Source organism: Xyrauchen texanus, chromosome 41 (assembly GCF_025860055.1).
Source record: "Xyrauchen texanus isolate HMW12.3.18 chromosome 41, RBS_HiC_50CHRs, whole genome shotgun sequence".
In the NCBI taxonomy this organism is placed as follows: domain Eukaryota; kingdom Metazoa; phylum Chordata; class Actinopteri; order Cypriniformes; family Catostomidae; genus Xyrauchen; species Xyrauchen texanus.
Window position 1 is genome coordinate 21,130,321 of NC_068316.1, and position 18,261 is coordinate 21,148,581.

The 18,261-nt window shown below is 36.6% G+C and overlaps 2 protein-coding genes across 3 annotated transcripts in view; one reads left to right on the forward strand and one right to left on the reverse strand.

Annotated features, from left to right (window-relative positions):
- Positions 1–1,716: 1,716 nt before the first annotated feature.
- LOC127634283 (protein CDV3 homolog) lies at positions 1,717–10,142 on the forward strand. The gene is made up of 5 exons (XM_052113768.1): positions 1,717–2,129; positions 5,414–5,490; positions 6,026–6,153; positions 6,260–6,425; positions 8,626–10,142. The coding sequence occupies exons 1-5, from the start codon at positions 1,935–1,937 to the stop codon at positions 8,750–8,752; spliced, it is 693 nt and encodes a 230-aa protein (XP_051969728.1). The 5' UTR covers positions 1,717–1,934; the 3' UTR covers positions 8,753–10,142.
- A 264-nt stretch (positions 10,143–10,406) lies between these two features.
- The window catches only part of LOC127634282 (vacuolar protein sorting-associated protein 41 homolog), a 30,905-nt gene continuing 23,050 nt past the window's right edge, over positions 10,407–18,261 (reverse strand). For both annotated transcript variants that reach the window (XM_052113767.1, XM_052113765.1), the window contains 7 exons: positions 17,507–17,561; positions 17,143–17,283; positions 16,859–16,995; positions 16,650–16,749; positions 16,474–16,518; positions 13,121–13,200; positions 10,407–12,756 (listed from right to left, as the gene is read on the reverse strand). In XM_052113767.1, the coding sequence (XP_051969727.1) occupies positions 12,676–12,756; positions 13,121–13,200; positions 16,474–16,518; positions 16,650–16,749; positions 16,859–16,995; positions 17,143–17,283; positions 17,507–17,561 (639 nt within the window). In that variant the 3' untranslated portion in view covers positions 10,407–12,675. The remainder of the gene's footprint in view (positions 12,757–13,120; positions 13,201–16,473; positions 16,519–16,649; positions 16,750–16,858; positions 16,996–17,142; positions 17,284–17,506; positions 17,562–18,261) is intronic.

The following is an 18,261-nucleotide window of genomic DNA, read 5'->3' on the forward strand; positions in this document are numbered from 1 at the left end:
GTGTACATTTTTTACTTACAGAATTGTTCCAGGTTCAATTCAAGTTGAGCTCAATTAAGAGCATTTGTGACAATATTGATTACCACAAAAATTATTTTGACTTGTCCTTCCTTTTCTTTAAAAAAAAAAAGCACAAATCTGGGTTCCAGTGAGGCTCTTACAATGGAAGTTGCCAATCTGTAAACGTTAAAATACTAGTCACACGACATAAACAAAATGCTTGTTAACATGATTTTAGAGTAAAGTTAAAGCAAATGTTATAACTTAAAATTACAATTTAAACAAATGTACAGCTCAAATAATACATGAGTATTATTAGAAGAATTAATGTATGTGCTTTTATAATATTATAAGCTTCACATTTCTGCCTTTTATCCACTACAAAAATTGGCCTCATTCACTTCCATTGTAAGTGCCTCAATGTAACCTCGATTTGTTTTTCCTTAAAGAAAAAGAGTGGCAAGTCAAAATGTATCTTTGATGTACACAACATTATGCCTCAAATGCTGTCGATTGAGCTTAACTTGTATTGAACCCATAATATTGCTTTAAACCTGCTTCTCCTCTCTTAAAATAACATACACCTCTAAAATATCTTCACCAAAATACACTGAAATTACTATATATATACACACACACACACACACACACACACACACACACACACACACACACACACACACACACACACACACACACACAGACACACACACACACATATATATACACTGATCAGTCACAACATTAAAATCACCTGCCTAATATTGTGTAGGTCCCCCTCATGCTGCCAAAACAACTCCAACCCACATCTCAGAATAGCTTTCTGAGATGATATTCTTCTCACCACAATTGTACAGAACGGTTATCTGAGTTACCATAGACTTTGTAAGTTTGAACCAGTCTGGTCATTCTATGTCAACCTCTCTCATCAACAAGGCATTTCTGTCTCACTGGATGTTTTTTTGTTTTTGGCAACATTTTGTGTATAGAGACTGTTGTGTCTTAAAATCCCAGGAGATCAGCAGTTTCAGAAATACTCAAACCAGCCCATCTGGCACCAACAATTATCCATGCAATGATCTAATCAGCCAATTGTGTCAACAGTGCAGTGCATGAAATCATGATGATACGGGTCAGAAGCTTCAGTTAATGTTCACATCAACCATCATAATGGAGAAAAATTATCTCAGTGATTTCGACTGTGGCATGATTGTTGATGCCAGATGGGCTGGTTTGAGTATTTCTGTAACTGCTGATCTCCTAGGATTTTCATAGTCTGTAGAATTTACTCCTAATGATGCCAAAAACATTAAGTGAGAAGCAGTTCTGTGGACAAAAATGCCTTGTTGATGACAGAGGTCAATAGAGAAAGGCCAGACTGGTTTGAACTGACAAAGTCTATGGTAGCTCTGATAACTGCTCTGTACAATTGTGTTGAGGAGAATATTATCTCAGAATGCTATTCTGAGATGCGGGTAGGAGCTTTTTTGGTGGCAGGAGGGGGACTTACACAATATTATGTATGTGGTTTTAATGTTGTGGCTAATCGGTATATATATTCACAATCACAAAATCAGCGCTGACAAATCATAACACTGCAATTTGATTGGTGGAAGGCACACATTATCGCTCAGCGATTGAACAGTACCGCTGTCAATCACAAAGCTGCTTTCCCATCCGGTTCACTTGAGCGAGTACGCGTACTGCGCAACAGTTTCCGGTTCTTTGGGCGAGTGTGTGTGTGTGTGTGTGTCACACTTTCAGCTGGCTAATGTGTCATGCTGCTCCCAGCAGAATTTTAACCTGCGCACACACATGAAACATACGGACTATAGCCTAACCACAAACACGAGGAACCAATTGCTGTCGTTTCAGACGTCGTTCTGAACATTTCGGAGCTTATTTAGTGTTTACTTTAGCTATTTGTGGATAAGATGGCGGATGTGGCTCCGGCCGGCGTGGAGAAGAGTCTGGATGACTTCTTCGCCAAGAGAGACAAGAAGAAAAAGAAGGAGAAGGGCAAAGGAAAGGAACCGGCGACCGGAGGAGCCCCGATGGTCGTGAAAAAGACGAAAAGGGAGAAGGAGAAGTCGACAAAGAGTGAGAATCAGGATGCACAGACGGAGAAGGTAAACGCAGCATGGGACGCAGTCCTCCATATCCGACAAGAGATCAAATCTATGTGTCAGAATCTAGGGAGCTGCCAACCTAGACAGCATGATCTAAAATCGAAGACGCGTTCGTTCAAAAATCCTTTCGAACGTTTTAAATGCCGTTCGATTATTCTAAACGATCGTTGGGGGTGCCTCGAAATGTTGTCTAGATTGGTAGCTGACTGAGTTATGTGACACAGCCAAATAATCTGATTTCCAGTCACTAACATTAGGTTAGTGTATTTAATAATTTTGTATATGAAGAGAGATATTGCACGCTAGTTTTTATCTGTCCGTGTCCATCACAGCTGCTACTGTAAGATCTTGTCCACATGGTTTATGAATAGTCCGCCCTCCCAGATGTGTTTGACTTTCTTCTGCAGAACACAACGGGGATTTTTAGAAGAATATCTCAGCTCTGTAGGCCAATACAATGCAAGTGAATTTTGGCCAAAACGTTGAAGCACCGAAAACCACATTAAAAGGCATAAAAGTAATAATTTAGACTCCACTGGTTTAATCCATGTCTCCTGCAGCAGTCAAATAATTTTTCGTTGAGACTAGACCAAAATATACGTCCTTTTTCACTATAAATCTTGATTTCAAGCTTGATTACACTTCCTGGTGCTTGTCACATGTGCAGAGTGCTAGGAAGTGTAATCAAGCTTGATTGCGCCTAGAGACTGCAATGCCAAGCATTATAGTGAAAAAGGAATTAAATTATGTTCTTTTCTTACCCAAAACCAACTGGTTCTCTTCAGAAGACTCTGATTAAACCACTGACTGTTTGATGGATTACTTTTATGCTGACTTTATGTGCTTTTTGGGCTTCAAAATGTTGGTCACCATTCACTGGCATTGTATGGACCTGCAGAGCTGATATATTCTTCAAAAAGTCTTTGTGTTCAGCAGAAGAAAGTCATACACATCTGGGCGTAATTGATAAGATAATTTTTATTTTTGGGTGAACTATCACTTTTATAGTGATCACTAATGATAAAGTTAGGGTGCTTTTAGGTAATTTTAGTATTGTGGACTTTCAGAAAGTGAAGTCTCATTAAAAATGTGTTAACAATTTTAAAATTTCTATTTTTAGTTTGTCTAACAGTGTATGCACATGCATTGCAGGGGATATGTTTTTCACTGCAATTCACACCACATTTCAAATTCTTTATTGTTAAATAAAGTTCTGTGATGGAAAGGACATTTTCAATGTTTTTGAATTGAAATGGACAGCTTTGTCTGTTTTTGTCTAAATTCATAGCTAGCATAATATGTATAGAAAATGCAATTACAATATTAACTTTAATATTTTACACATTTTACAAATTTGGCAAAATTACAGCTTCATTGAAAATAAAGTCCATTAAAAATATTCTCTTCTCAAGTGATATTTACCTCAATTATTCATATTTCATGTCAAGTATGCTCTACACTGGCATTTTTGATGACTTGGTTAACAAGTATACTAACTTTTTGGCAAAATAGTTTGGTGTGATGGAAATGATGCTGCAACTGTGGGTCTTGATAGAAATAATTTCCCCACAATAAATATCAATTTTATTTTATTTTTTGTTTACATTATGATAGTTTTAACCATAGTAATTTTATAATGGGTTTTTAGAGTTTATTGATTTTAGAGTATGTTGAAAGTCTGCATTTGGGACAGGGTTAAAACAATCAAATTAAGGCTATACATTAAAGACATTTCTGGTTAAAAGTTTCAAAGTCAGTTGTAATAACTCCATATACAAAAACAGAACAGTTAAATATTTTGAATAAAAGTCAATCCCAGGTTACATTGATGTTGGAAAAACAGATCTGGTAGTTGTAATGTTGCCCCTTAAATAGAAGTGAATAGCTTTTGGTCAATGATACATGTTGGGTGTTGTGAGGTCATATTGACATTCATTCCATGTGGAATCAATCTTCTGTCAATGTGCAGTGGTTTTATAACTGCTCATGTAACTGTGTCCTTCAACACCACCATATGGCCATTTCTCTTTTCCAGACACACGATTATACTGAGTAGGCACATGTAGAGACCGTTTTGTTTTAAGTAAAATTGTGTAGGATCTTAGTAAGTAAAGGTGATTAACAGGTTGTACTTCTGCCCAGTTTACAATGACGTCAGAGGGCATGTTCAATCTCAAAACGGTGTGCACCATTTTGCTACGGTTTCCAAGTTGAACGACATGTTTTCTCGAAACGGTGTGCAACAGGCTTTGAGTTACGTTTTCTCTCGTTTGGTGGGTGTGTCAGAGGTGTCATCCAATCAGCAGCAATGTGTATATAAACCCTGCCGTATTAAAAAGGCAGTGCGTACAATGGCAAAATAAGTAATGTTTGCCTTGTCATCCTGAAAAGTGAGGCAAATGTTGGATCACCATAATTAGTAACCACAGTTTTTACATATCCCTTTACTCGAATGGGATGTTCTCTGCGATTCTGAATGGCAAGGGTAGTGACTGTAACATTGAGCATATTTTGTAGTATTAAACACGTATTTAAATAGATTTCATCAGGCTCTGAAAATTCTTCGAAAAGAACGCAAAGAATAGCCTTCACAGCTGCCATAGTTGTAATGCTTGCATAACACAACACAGTGTTCAAAGGTGCACTCTGTAACTTTTGTCTTTGTCATCTTGGACTTACACAGACACCTAGTGGCTTGAATGCAGCATCATTTAAATTCAATAGTTTTCAGTTTCAGATATCATTGTAGAAATGTAGTATTCACTGTCAACCATGAATAATTTAATCAATGAGTGAAAGTGTCAAATTACTGAGCGGTTACTGAGATTAAGCGAGTAGTATTCAGCTATTCATGCGAACATGGCAGCCCTCATGTGTGGACCCTCTCCATGTAGAATAAAACAGATTTTTATAAGGTTACTGATATGACCAGAGTCTTCAATTTAATGTGAGTGGTCATAATTTTTTACGTGTATCGCAAAATTACAATTCATGTCTTTAGGTGTTCAACTTTTTTACGAGGAAATAATTACGGAGTGCATCATTTAAGATTTACATTTCCATAAAAAAATGTCCGACCTTTTTTAATCACCTTTTGTATAGTACACATATTCCATGTATTCTGAAGTAATATGAGGCCATAAAAAGATATTAGAATTATACAAATAATATATATATATATATATATATGTATGTATGTTTTAACTATGACCACACAGTGTTTAATAAAGTAGTTTCACTAGCGTTATCTCTCTTTTATTCTAACTGTATCTCTGTCTCTCCAGGAGGATGAGGAATGGAAAGACTTTGAGCAGAAGGAGGTGGACTACAGTGGACTCCGACTCCAGGCTCTACAGATGAGGTAAGGAACACAAACAGTTGACACATATAATGGATGTTATCTACTGAGCATATCCTGATTCTTACAGTGGCCCCAAAGACTATTTGGACATTTAAGTCAGTCTTAAAAAATGTATGAATGTAAAACCAGGTGACATTTATTTCTTAGGTTTCAGAATATAAAACCTGTAGGTGAAGTAAATTGTACAGAATTTGTACAATAAGTGTTACTTGAGTGTCCAAAAGTGTTCAGAGACTTTTTTTGGGGGGCACTTTAAATATTATGCTGTTCACAAGGAAATACCATTTTCAGAAAATTCTTGTCCATGTCATCCATGTAACCATGGTAAATTGTTTACTTATGGCATTGGGGCTTTCATGTTTGCCCTAGTTGATTTTGTTTATTTTCATTTTGGAACGCAGATTTTCTACCACACTTTGACCTTGTTTTTCAGAATACATGCACAAACATCTCAGCATTCATGTAAACAAAGAATTGTTGGAGTCAGTTTTGACAAAAAAAAGGTGCATTCATGTTGAACAATTTCACTTGACAGTGATGAGAAAGAGGAGGAAGAGTATGAGAAGGAGGAGGTGGGCGAGGATGGGGAAATCATCCTTGTCAGTGGTGATAAAGTTTCTGGACCCTGGAACAAATCAGGCGCCCCTGCTTCAGCTGCTCCTGGTAAGTGGGCAATATTTGCATAAATAGCCATTTCACACCAAGATGTATTTATATGCATTGTTTATGTCTGTAATCTGTCTAAACAAATGTAATTTCCTGCTTGCAGAAGTTGAAGTTGAGGTTCCTGAGCCTAAGGCACCTGGCGTATATCGTCCCCCAGGGGCCCGGTTAACAACTACTAAGAAAGGTCCAGCTCAAGGGCCTCCTGAGATCTTTAACGACACCCAGTTCCCCTCTCTTCTCTCTACTGCCAGACACGTGGAGACTCGCAAGTAAGACATCACTCTTTTAATAGCCTGTACGTTGTGCATCGCTAAACCAGTGTTGTATAGTAATAGTGTTGTGTAAAACATTTATTATTGCATACTTTGCAATACAAATGCTACTTAGATATTGCTATTTGATTTTTCTGTGCTTTTTGCCTTCTATAAATGGCAAATAAAACTGCTTCTCTTACCTAAATCTTGCCAGTACAACTCAAAGCATTGGTTAGCACTGTGGATGCATGAGATTGTTAAAGGAATAGTTCACCCAAAAAGAAAATTCTGTCTTTATGTGATTGTATCACTTGGACTGTATGAGTGCAAAGGTGTTTTTTTTTTTGTTTTGTTTTTTTTTAATTTATGAATCTAGATGATGTTGTTTATGCATAGTGCTCATTTTTAAGTAAGAAAAACAGTTTTAAAGGTTTAAGGTAGTGTATACTGCACAGTATGAAGGGTTTCACCTATTTTAAAATAGAATGCTGTTTGTTGTGTATACTGCACTAGGGCTGGGTATCGAGTTCAATACATTTTAGGCACCGACCGAATTGCCTCTAAACTCTCGACTATCAAAAAACGTCTTATCGTTCGGTAACAAATTTCGATACCGAGGGGGTTCATCTCGTTAACATCATTGATAAGCATGTAGCATGCTAGATGTGCCCAAATCTGAAAGTGCCTGTGATTGGCTGTGTTTAGGCATCAAGGAAAAACACTAGTTTATGCCGGTTACGTACAGAGACGTGGCTCACACGTGAGGCTGCAGTGTGTATGTGTCCCAAAAGATAAAAAGTTTGGCTACATTTCACCAGACTTGATGCCAACAGCATGCGATGTAATATTTCTGACAAGGTCATTGCTGCCAAGACCGGCAACACAACAAATCTGACGATGCACATGACAGTGCACGGAATAAACTTAAGAGCAGAAAGTTTCTTGACTGCAAGAAGACCGAGCCGGTGCAGTCATCCTCTCAGCTTCCTTCAACATGTCTAACACGAGTCCTCCAAATCTACTGATGAATGCAGCTGCGCTATGACTAGGACTCCGACAGGTAAGGTTAACATTTAGCAAACAATCCAACAAACAAAATCGGCTAACTTGTAGTGGTACATGCTTGTGTACTTGTTAAATTAACGTTTATGTGCACGGTGACATAGTCCTATAAACTGTGACCCATGTAAAGTTATATATTGTTTGGATGTATGGCTATAGATGGCTAGCTAAATCGGTGTTAAAATGCTTTAATGTTGACAGTAACTGATCAAGTTTAACATACATTAAACTAGTTATCTTGTTAAACCGTACTTATACTTGGGGTCGGCTGAATTAACAGTTTAACTTTCTTGTTTTTTTTGTTTTTTTTTTCCTCTTCACATTAATGTTATAGCCTCTGCCCCTGCCGAACCTGGCATGAGGACACCAGAAGGCTCAGGAGATGAGTCTTTGAGTCTAAAAAAAGTTGAAAAAATAATGTTTGTAATCTTGAAAAATGGATTTCAGAAAATTGGAATCAAAAAGATTATCGTTTAGGAACCGGTATCGAAGTCAAGAGATCGGTATTGATATTGCATTTTTTTTTTTACTATACTCAGCCCTAACTGCACTGGTACTAATGGTTTCATACTGTTTAAATATTATACCATTGATTTTGTATACTGCACAGTATAAAGGGTTTCACATACTATTTAAATAGTATGCTTTTTGTAGTGTATACGGCACAGTATGAAGGGTTTCACATAATATTTTAAAATGGTATGCCGTTTGTAGTGTGTACTGAACAGTATGAAGGGTTTCATATACTATTTAAATAATATACTGTTTATGGTGTGTTCTGAACAGTATGAAGTGTTTCACGTATTATTTAAAAATAGTATGTTTATGGTGTATACTGCACATTGCTAAGGGTTTCATACTATTTTTTTTTTTTTTTTTAATTAGTCTGCAGTTTGTAGTGTATACTGCTAAGTAAGAAGGGTTTCACATACTATAAAAGCAATAGTATATAGTGTATATTGCGCAGTATGGAGTTTCACATACTATTTCTTTTAAATATGACATTTATAGTGTTTGCGATACTATTTTTATTTATTTTTGTACGTTTTTAGTATATACTGGACATTGTGTAATATACACTAATATTCCATTCTGATCAAAGCTGAACTTGTAACACTAATGAAGGGAATGAAAGAAACTTGTCTTGTTCTAGGGACAGAGAGATGGAGAAGACCTTCGAGGTGGTCAAGCAGAAGAGCCGGGTCAGAGAGGGTGAAGGCCAAGCCGCCATGCAGCAGTTACAGTTAGATAACCAGTATGCCATCCTGGGGGACAAATAAAAGCCATCTGCCCCCTTTCCCCCAAGCCTACCGCCAATGGTAGAGTAAGACTCGCTGGGGGAAGATGACCTGCAGATGTCTGATGCAGTCCTGACCGAGCTGGAGTCGCCTGTGCCCATTAACACACTCGCACACAATATTATTACATACAAAAATGCCAACAATAGATCCCCGTCGAAGCAACAGCCCACAAATGAACAGATTTTGACAGATGCCCGCATATAGTCTTTGAAATCTACTCATACATACACGGACTTTGCTGAAAAAGGCCCTCCCTTATCAAATGCATTCAAACATGCTGCAGCAACAGGAACTGACTGATATTTACAATTCTGCTTTATATGACACTGCATCTAACGAACAAGGCACCAAATGTTTATTACGGTGGATTTCCTCATGGGGTTGGTTGACTGGCAGAGCCATTGGACATCAGACAACTCTGAGAAAATGAGAAAAGCCACTTTGAGGATTTAGTTCAAGACATTGGGTGAGGATTGAAAAACAAAAACAAAACTGCTGTTGAGAGGTTTTTTCTTTTGTTATATCAGTTTCAGTAGTTACCAAGGTTTTTCTTTTTTTCTTTTACATTGTGATGAGAGAAAGCTGGGAATTTTCAGTTTGGGCACTAGAGAGGGGAGACTACCTCAGTTTTATATCTGTGGTTACCATGTCGACCAGGTCCTGGCTTCTGATTGGCCACAGGGACGAACATCAGTCCGGCCGAAGAGGAGCACTTAATGTTTCACCATAAACTTGAAAATGTTTCTCCCCTTTCTGCGGGCGTTTTTGCAAGATCTGTCAACAAGGCATGAGAGGCTTAAAGTATTCAAATGTACTTTTTAATGTGGCCTTACTGTTGAAAAAAAATATAAAAGTGATGGAAGCGATAGCTATATATATTTAAGAGAATGAGTTAAACAAAAATTGCTCTGGAAGACACTTCCTGGTCGTGTTGTAGGCAAATGCCTGCTTTTTGAATCTTACCACTTTGAGGAGTTAAAAACCACCTCCGCATCCCTCTGCGAGAATGTAGTTCTAAAATGTAGTTTGTTGAAATATTGCAAATAATGTTCCTTGACAATGTCCCTTTAATGCTCTCCTCATTTTATTTGAATCTATTATGATTGGCAACCCATTATTAAAGCTTAACCTTTCTAATCTCATATCATGGTTTCTGATTTGATGTGTATTTTTGCGATTGTTTTTCTTGCTGTGGCCTGTAGAGGACGCTATAGTGCTATTCACAGTTATTGCTGGGATATTGTTCCTTTAAAGTTTAGCTAGTGTAATTCATGCATAGGTTGGTATATTAAATGTGTTTTAGAGTGCAAAATAGAACTCGGCAGATTTCTAATAATAACATTATTCTGAGACTGTTTTTAAGATGCGGCAAAGCTATACTATATATACAAAATTGTCCCATTTTATTATCGGTTGATTATTATCCTGTTATAGCTGGTATACATTTGTAATTTTTCATCTGATCATAAAACAAATTATATTGTGAGTCTGTGTGAAAATGTGGTGCTTTAAAGTTTTATATATATATATACACACACACAGTACAGTACTTTTCAAAAGTCTTAGGCACTTGAGAAAAATGTTACATAGTGAGGATGTCAAAAATAATGATATAGTTTTCATTTATCACTTAATATCATACAAGTATACAGAAAAAGAAAAAAAAAAGCTAAATCAATATTCGATGTGAACTGTTGCTTCCAAAACAGCAATAATTCTAGGTACACCTGGACACAGTTTTTCTTGGTTTTTGGCAGATAGGATGTTCCAAACTTCTTGGAGAATTTGTCACAGTTCTTCTCAATTGCTTCTGTGTCTATATTTAATCTCAGACTGACACGATGTTCAGTGGGGGGCTGTATGGGGGTTAAGACATCTATTGCAGGACTCCCTGTTCATCTATTCTAATATTTTCTTTTTGCAAAGGGAATGTTTGGGAGTCTAAAATTTATATTTACTATTGACACACTAAAGCATATAAATGACGATATATGATTGAAGATATAACCATCTTTAGACAAATATTTTTGTGAAACATCTTATGTGCCCAAGACTTTTGCACAGTACTTTATATATATAAAAAAGACAATTAACAGTGTTTCTCATAGGATTTTGTGAGACTATGGTGGGTGGACCTCAGAACCTCTAGGGGTCCCCAGTTAGAAAATGTTGTACATATTAAAGTTAAATGCTTCAGTCTGGTGCACTTTGAGAGCAAAATTAAGAGGCTAGATCTATGAAGAACTTTGTGCTCATATAAACAAAACAATTTGGTGCCCAAGAAGTAATTGAGTCATAAATTGTGATGAAAAAAGTCAATCCCACAAAGCATGGTAAACAAGACAGGGTTTAACACAGTTCACAATCGGTCCAAACACAAAATCGACTAAAGCAAACATTTGAGCCAGGGCTCAACATTAAGCATTGTCCTGTGTTTGTCCTCAGGGCAATTAAATTGGTCATCAGCTTGTCAGAGTAAAAGTTACTTGTCTGGAGAGAAAAAAGGACATTTAAGTTACATGTTCAAGTAACATAATTTTAGAAACATATACTGCATAAACTTTGACATGACCGATGCCCAACCTAATAGTGCACCTATGCAATCAACTCAATTCTCTGGACTGGCTAGAGGAGGCCATTGTCATATGATAATTATTTTATGTTATGTATGGTAGTCAAATAAAGAAAAGCCTCCATCACCATTAACAGCAGGGATGTTCACACTTCTATGGAATGAGATCTAATTTTTCATCATGTTATTGCAGCAAGATCTACCATGTACAATAAAGGCTATACATTATCACAATACCAAAATGTCAATAGTCGGTAGTGAAATTTTATAATTCTCATTACCAGCTTCAAAACCACAACAAAGAATTACACTAATATATTAATTATGGAAGAATGGTTTCAAATTCTTAGTAATTATTCAAGAACAGTCAGAAATAAAATAACAATAAAAAACAGCAATGAATAGAAAAAATACAAATGAAGAAAATTCAGCAGTAGACTATCAAGTATTCAAGTTAACATTCAGAATGAAATGCAACATAAAACAACTACTGGTCTTCACTGTATGATTATAATACATGAATCCCTTAAAGCTACTAAAGTTACCCATTCGAGGGCAGTGAGTGTTTTTTTGTTGTTTGTTTGATTATTACAATAACACATTAGACGGCAGCAGGACTAACGGCTTACATCTATACTTACATTTTAGAATAAATCCACTTTTCTCTACACTGTTTATGTTCACTTTTGGCATCTCTCCCTGCATTTACATGAATATCTCACAAAAACAGGTATTTCGGTGGAATTTTGAAATGTATTTGACCGTTCAGGTGCTCATGAGCGTGAGCATTTTTCGTAACGCGCATGTTCAGCACACATACACCGCCTGTCCATCAAACTGTTACTAGATCACTTTTTAATAAGTAACACAGGCCTAGGCTATCACAAATCTATATGGTTATTTATTTATTTAATTTTTTTTGTTTATTGACAAAATCAGTCTGTTTGTCCGGTCAGTAAAATTATCTTTCTCTTGCCCCTTCAAAAATCCAGGCTGTCACAGTCTAGGTAATTAATGGAAAACACAGAGTAATCAAAACCCCAGCTTTTTCACATTTAATTAGTAGCTGTAGGGAAAGGCATTTTTAAACAATTTATCATATTCATACCCAAGAAAAAGCCATCAGAAATTGGTGGAATTTGGTTGCATTATTTTTCAAAAATGTCTCATGCGTTGGCAATTTCTTTCAAACCATTTAGTGTGAAGAGCAACAGAAGCTTGCATTAATAAATACAATGTAATCAATATGCATATTATTTCATTTTTTAATAGCCTCTAATGAGAAAGTGGTAGTTGCGTGTATAAATGTAAACAGAATGAGGAGCAAATATTATTGCTTCATCTCAAGTATGCCACTGCCTGGCCCTCTCCGCTTTGCGCTGCAGATGTTACAATACTGTAGTCCTGGGACCTGTCAGATAGAGTGAGCATAAAGCAATCTGATATCACACTTTATCAACATTTTAAGTAACATAAAAGTATCAATATTTAAGTCCAAAATAACTTAAAATATTGATCTGTTTCTCACCACACCTATCATAACACTTCTGAAGACATGGATTTAACAATATCTTAATATGGTCACTTTTATGCTGCCTTTAAATGCCTTTTGGACCTTCAAAGTTTTGGCCAACATTCTTGCATTTTATGGACCTAGAGAGCTGAGAAATTCTTCTGAAAATCTTTGTTTGTTTTCAGCAGAAGTAAGTCAAACACATCTGGGATGGCATGAGGGTGAGTAAATGATGAATTTCTATCGCTTTAAGGAGACTTACGGTTCCTGGGGACGGCAGACAATCCTTGTGAAGCATGTGTCTGCAGTGAAACACCACCACACTGAATACCTGGGCTGTGTCTGAAACAAGAAAACTGCTTGTCAGTCAAGTTTGAACATAAAAGATACTATTGTATCTTGAACAAGACCACAAACCATAAGCAAGCATTATACATTAAGGCCCAAACATACTCTACGCAAGTACGTGAATGCAGACACCTTGCCACGCAAGCTTGATTTCATGTGTCGTTTGGTTGTGAAATGTGTTAGCGCTCAATTCCCAACACAATGCAAGTATGCGCTGTATTCTCAGCATTGCTGCAATCAACAACTGTCATGGCAGACTCAGGTAGCATTATTATTATTATTATTATTATTATTATTATTATTATTATTATTTTTAAATATATACAACTAGTTGTCCCTAGTCCAATCAAACAAACTTGTTTTTTTCTCTTTGTCTCTCCCCATTCCTTAACTACCGACTCATCTACCAAATCCGGGCTGCATCTGAAAACATAGGCAGCTGACTTGCTTCCTAATCAGTAAATGGATTATTTGACAGCTGTTTTGAATTAATGGAACTTTAAGGAAACTGGTCTCTGAACAGTTTGAAAAGCACCTTATTTTCGTCCTGCCTCCGTATACAGCACACATGGGCAATTTACGGCCCGTGGGCCGGTTCTGGCCCTCCACATGTTTTAATCTGGCTCGTGGCTCATTTATCCTAAAAGGATTTTTCAGTTGTCTTTCTTTGGGACATAACGCGCCTCCACAAGCATTTAACATGCCCCGGGTTCCAGATAAGAGATGCAAATCCCCCCAATTAGAGATTTATACTTGGGAAAATTTGGAATATTCTGCCTAATATTATACTTATTTTGTGCAATCTGGCAACCATGCATGCCAGTATGCTCTTTCTAGCTCTCGCTTTCCCCTTTTAACAAACTTAGTGACACTCCGTGACCGTGTCTATTCTTGAGGCTGCTTGTTCAGTTTGGTGCTACTAAATTTGCAAGCAAACCTTCTCAGTGATGAACTTAAATAAAATATAAACAAAGATCTCGGCATCACTGAATCACGAGCAAAAATCAAGCAACAGGTGAATATGTATTTTTTATTTGTGTTGTTTAAAAAGTCCCTCACACCTATATGTTAAACTAACACTTGCAGTAATAATTTATCATAGTCATGAAACCTGTTTTATTCAACTGTGTGCTGAATGAAAAACCAAACCATTGACAAGACCTGCATCATGACCCTTTTAGTGTGTAAACGGGACCAAATCAATGCAGAACTTTCTATCTCAAAACGAGTAGCTACAATGTGGCCCCTTATGTATATTACTTCAAGCCCGATGTGGCCCCTGTACCAAAATAATTGCCCACCCCTGGTATACAGCCTCCGAAGGCAGCATTTTACTATTTCAGGCGCAGCACCGGTTTCATGGTCACACCTAAAAAATAAAAAAATCTTGTGGTCTGAGGTGTGTAAATGGCAGAGCAACGTAAGAGAGCACGTAATGTACAACAGGACCATGCGTTGGCCAAGCACTCACGTCTGCATTTGCGTACTTGCGTGAAGTATGTTTTGGCCTTTGTGGTAAATTATTTACTTGACATTAGGCTCTTTTGAGATGAGCAAGTTCTGTGCAGAACCGTTCACCGGTGATCAGCGGCAAGTGCATGCCGGTTAAGAAATCTGTCTGACTTGCTGTAATGTTATGGTGACGTATGCCAAAAAAGTCTAAATTTCTGAAATATCTCATAACGTGTCTTTAGTAAGTTAAAAATGGATGGAAAGACACATTTTGGTGAAATAAAATAACAGGTCCACTAAATGACTTTTTCATCATATTCATTTTAATTTTAAAGCAACAGAATTTAAATTATATCCACTTTATCAACAACAGCACATGTATGTGAATCACACGATATCTGCCTTTTATCTCGAAGGGGTCTGATCTACAACGAGAAGTGAGAATCGTCAGACTTGACAGCATGTATTTCACTCCTCCTCTGACTGCACCCGTCTACTCTCGTCTCCTTTCAAGGCGAGACGTTTGGCATCTCAAACGAGCCTATTATAGACCATTTCAAGGACTGCTTGTTGTTGATGTCAAGTGACGTTATTTCCTGCTTGTCAATAGTGATGGGAAGATCTGATCATTTTACTGACTTGAATCTTTTGAGTCTTGTTCAGCAAAATGACTGAATCTTTATTCATGTCATTTCATTCATTTGAGCAGAATTAAATTACAATTTTACATTTTCAATAGCCAAAACCCCCTCCAACACATCTACTTACACAAACTTTGTCCCAATAAGGAAAAAATTATAATGCAGCCAAGGACAAATTAATGAAGGACGAGTCATTCGTTCTTTTGTCCTGTGACAACCGTATGTGCATAGTGTATATGGCAGTCATGTTTCAAAAGAATGAATGTCACGGACCAAAAGAGTTGAAAGGTAACTTATCATTTCTGTTTCCTGTGCAGCGCCTACGCGGTTTTCATGTAACAAACGAACGGAGGATGTGCAATGCAGATGCGTGGTCAACACAAAATGAAAGAATCACTCTCTGAGACTACTCGTTGAACTAATGAACTAAATCATTCATGAACGACCCATCACTACTTCTCAAAACAGACTATTTAGCAGCGACAGATCACTTCTATTTAATTCATTGGGAGAAACTGGAAAGCCCAACGGCAGTCAATGGCCTTACAGGTAAAATAGCCAATCACAGTGTTGTCAGATTATACCGCTTATTTGAAATATGTTCTTTTATAGTAATCTTGACCAACAGTTTTGGAGATTTCTGTCTTTCCCCATTCAAGCAGATGGGAGCTTCACTTTCAGGGCACATGTTTACACAGAAAAATAGCTACCCAAACTATCCAAGCACGTTTCAAAAACGGTCGCCAAGTGGACTGGCTTACCTTGAAAAGTAGACTTTGTCAAAAGTACCCTGAAATACATCTGGACCATTCTAATTCCTTTGTTTTTATTTACAGTCTTAAAATGGTCTATAGAAATACATACATTTCCCAACCTAAGAGCATAAAGAGTGGGTGGAAGTGGTAACATAAAGGAAGTGGTAACTAATATATTGTTTGTTGATTAACCATAGTCTGAATTTCAGAGTGCAATATGTTTTCAAATATTTTGAAGTAAACACTGCACCGTTTTGTTACATTACATTACATTATACACTTTATCTATGTACCATCATTATATAAACTGGCACTGACCACTTAAAAACCCATTTTGGTTGAACAATTAGTGGTAGGGGCTAATGCAACAATCAATAGAATTGAAACAGAAATAGGTTGTTTCAGAAATTAACACATACCTGAAGGTAAAATGGGAGTGTGACAAGATTCACAGATGTTTTCCTCTATAAAAAGGAGACCGACAGCATTATTTCTAGGATTTTCAGTTAACAAAATAGCTGACCTGACGTTACATGCAGTAAGAATTTATCCAGGAAATCTGGAGTGAGAAAATAAATATATAAAAAAAATTTACCATCCACCCGCACTCCTCTATTTTGTGTCCTGTGCATCCTCTGCAGTAGAGATAGTGAGTCTGCCACCAGGATCTTCTTACAGCCCTCTCTCAGTAATATCTACAGAGACAAAAATATGAAACTACATTTATTATAAATAGACAAGAATTACAATTTTTTTTTAAATAGTTTAAGATGTTCAACTGTCAGTGAGCCGCAGGTCACACACTTGTAGATTGTAGTCTTGCAGGATCTTGACCAGTGAGTCTCTGAGGTTAGGAATCTCCATCCCTTCTTTAATCCGGTGAATGAGTAGAATGGGGTCCACATGGGTCCCAATGTTATTCAAGAGGCCTGTGATAAACGCTAGAGAGGAAGAGCAAAACATCACCTAAAAGGTACATAAAAGGCTTTTATCTGGCTTGTTTAGAGGAATAATGTTATTATCAGATGATATAATATATCTTAGTAGTGTAATTTAATGTAGTTACTCCTAAACACTGGTTTTCTTACGTGGTTTGTCAATAGAGTATGAAATGAGATCCTCCCAGAGTTCTCTGTCATCCTGCTCTTTGGCAAACTCGATGGCCTTGTCCACATCCGCTAGCTCCTCCATGATCATCTGTAGGGCCTGTCTGCAGTTTCCCATGCGACCTGAGTGTAAAAGCAGCACCGCTCAGAAAGCACTACAGCCAGTGCACTGAAATTCTCCATTTAAACTAACTGAAATTTTAGACATGATGTCTGATGCTTTCACAAAGAGAGATTTGTGAGAAGAGTCAACTGTCAATTATGTTGAATTTTTAAGAATAATTCATGGCAGAAATGCACAGATGGATGTTCTGCAACCCAACAGATGACAGTGTTCAGAACCTACTGAGCAGAAAAACTGTCTCTTCTACAAAGTGCCTCTGCTGACAGATCTCCAGAGCCTGAAAGAGACAAGACATAGCAACAGTCCAAAGCTGTTTTTTAAATTGATTGAATTCTTTAAAACATGTATTAGGGTCAATGGCGCAACTCTAATTTTTAGTCCGGACCATTTCATATAAAAAGGAAATTACAAATATATAGAAAATCAGTTTCATACATTGCAAACATGACCTTTTCTATGATGTTGTTTTATTAAATTAATTTCTGTATTATTATTATTATTATTATTGTGGGGCTTGGTTAAATTGTCAAGGTGGTATAACTATCCTAAAATGTAAAATTCTTAAAATAAATAAATAACTCCAAGCTTCCATTCGTTAACATTAGTTAATGCATTAAGTATCATAAACTAACAATTAACAATATATTAGTTATAGCATTTATTCATATTTGGTAATGCTATTTACTAAATATACAATTGTTCATTGTTAATTCATGTTAGCTCATAGTGCATTAACTATTGTTAACATAAATGTTTTAAATAAATAGTTGTATATGTTGAAATTAACATTAACCATTATTAATAAATGCTGTAAAAGAATTGTTAACATGAACTAACATGTTAGTTCATGTTAACTAATGGAAACTTATTGTAAAGTGTTAACTAAAAAAACTTCACTATTTTGGCATAATCTTTTTTTATTATTACTAATTACTTTTGTAATGTAGCAGTTTTATTAATATTTACATACATGTACA

Coding starts and splice junctions, on each gene's coding strand:
- LOC127634283 (XM_052113768.1), top strand. CDS start 1,935: ATGGCGGATGTGGCTCCGGCCGGCGTGGAGAAGAGTCTGGATGACTTC. Junction 5,491..6,025: donor CTCCAGGCTCTACAGATGAG/GTAAGGAACACA, acceptor TTCACTTGACAG/TGATGAGAAAGAGGAGGAAG. Junction 6,426..8,625: donor AGACACGTGGAGACTCGCAA/GTAAGACATCAC, acceptor GTCTTGTTCTAG/GGACAGAGAGATGGAGAAGA.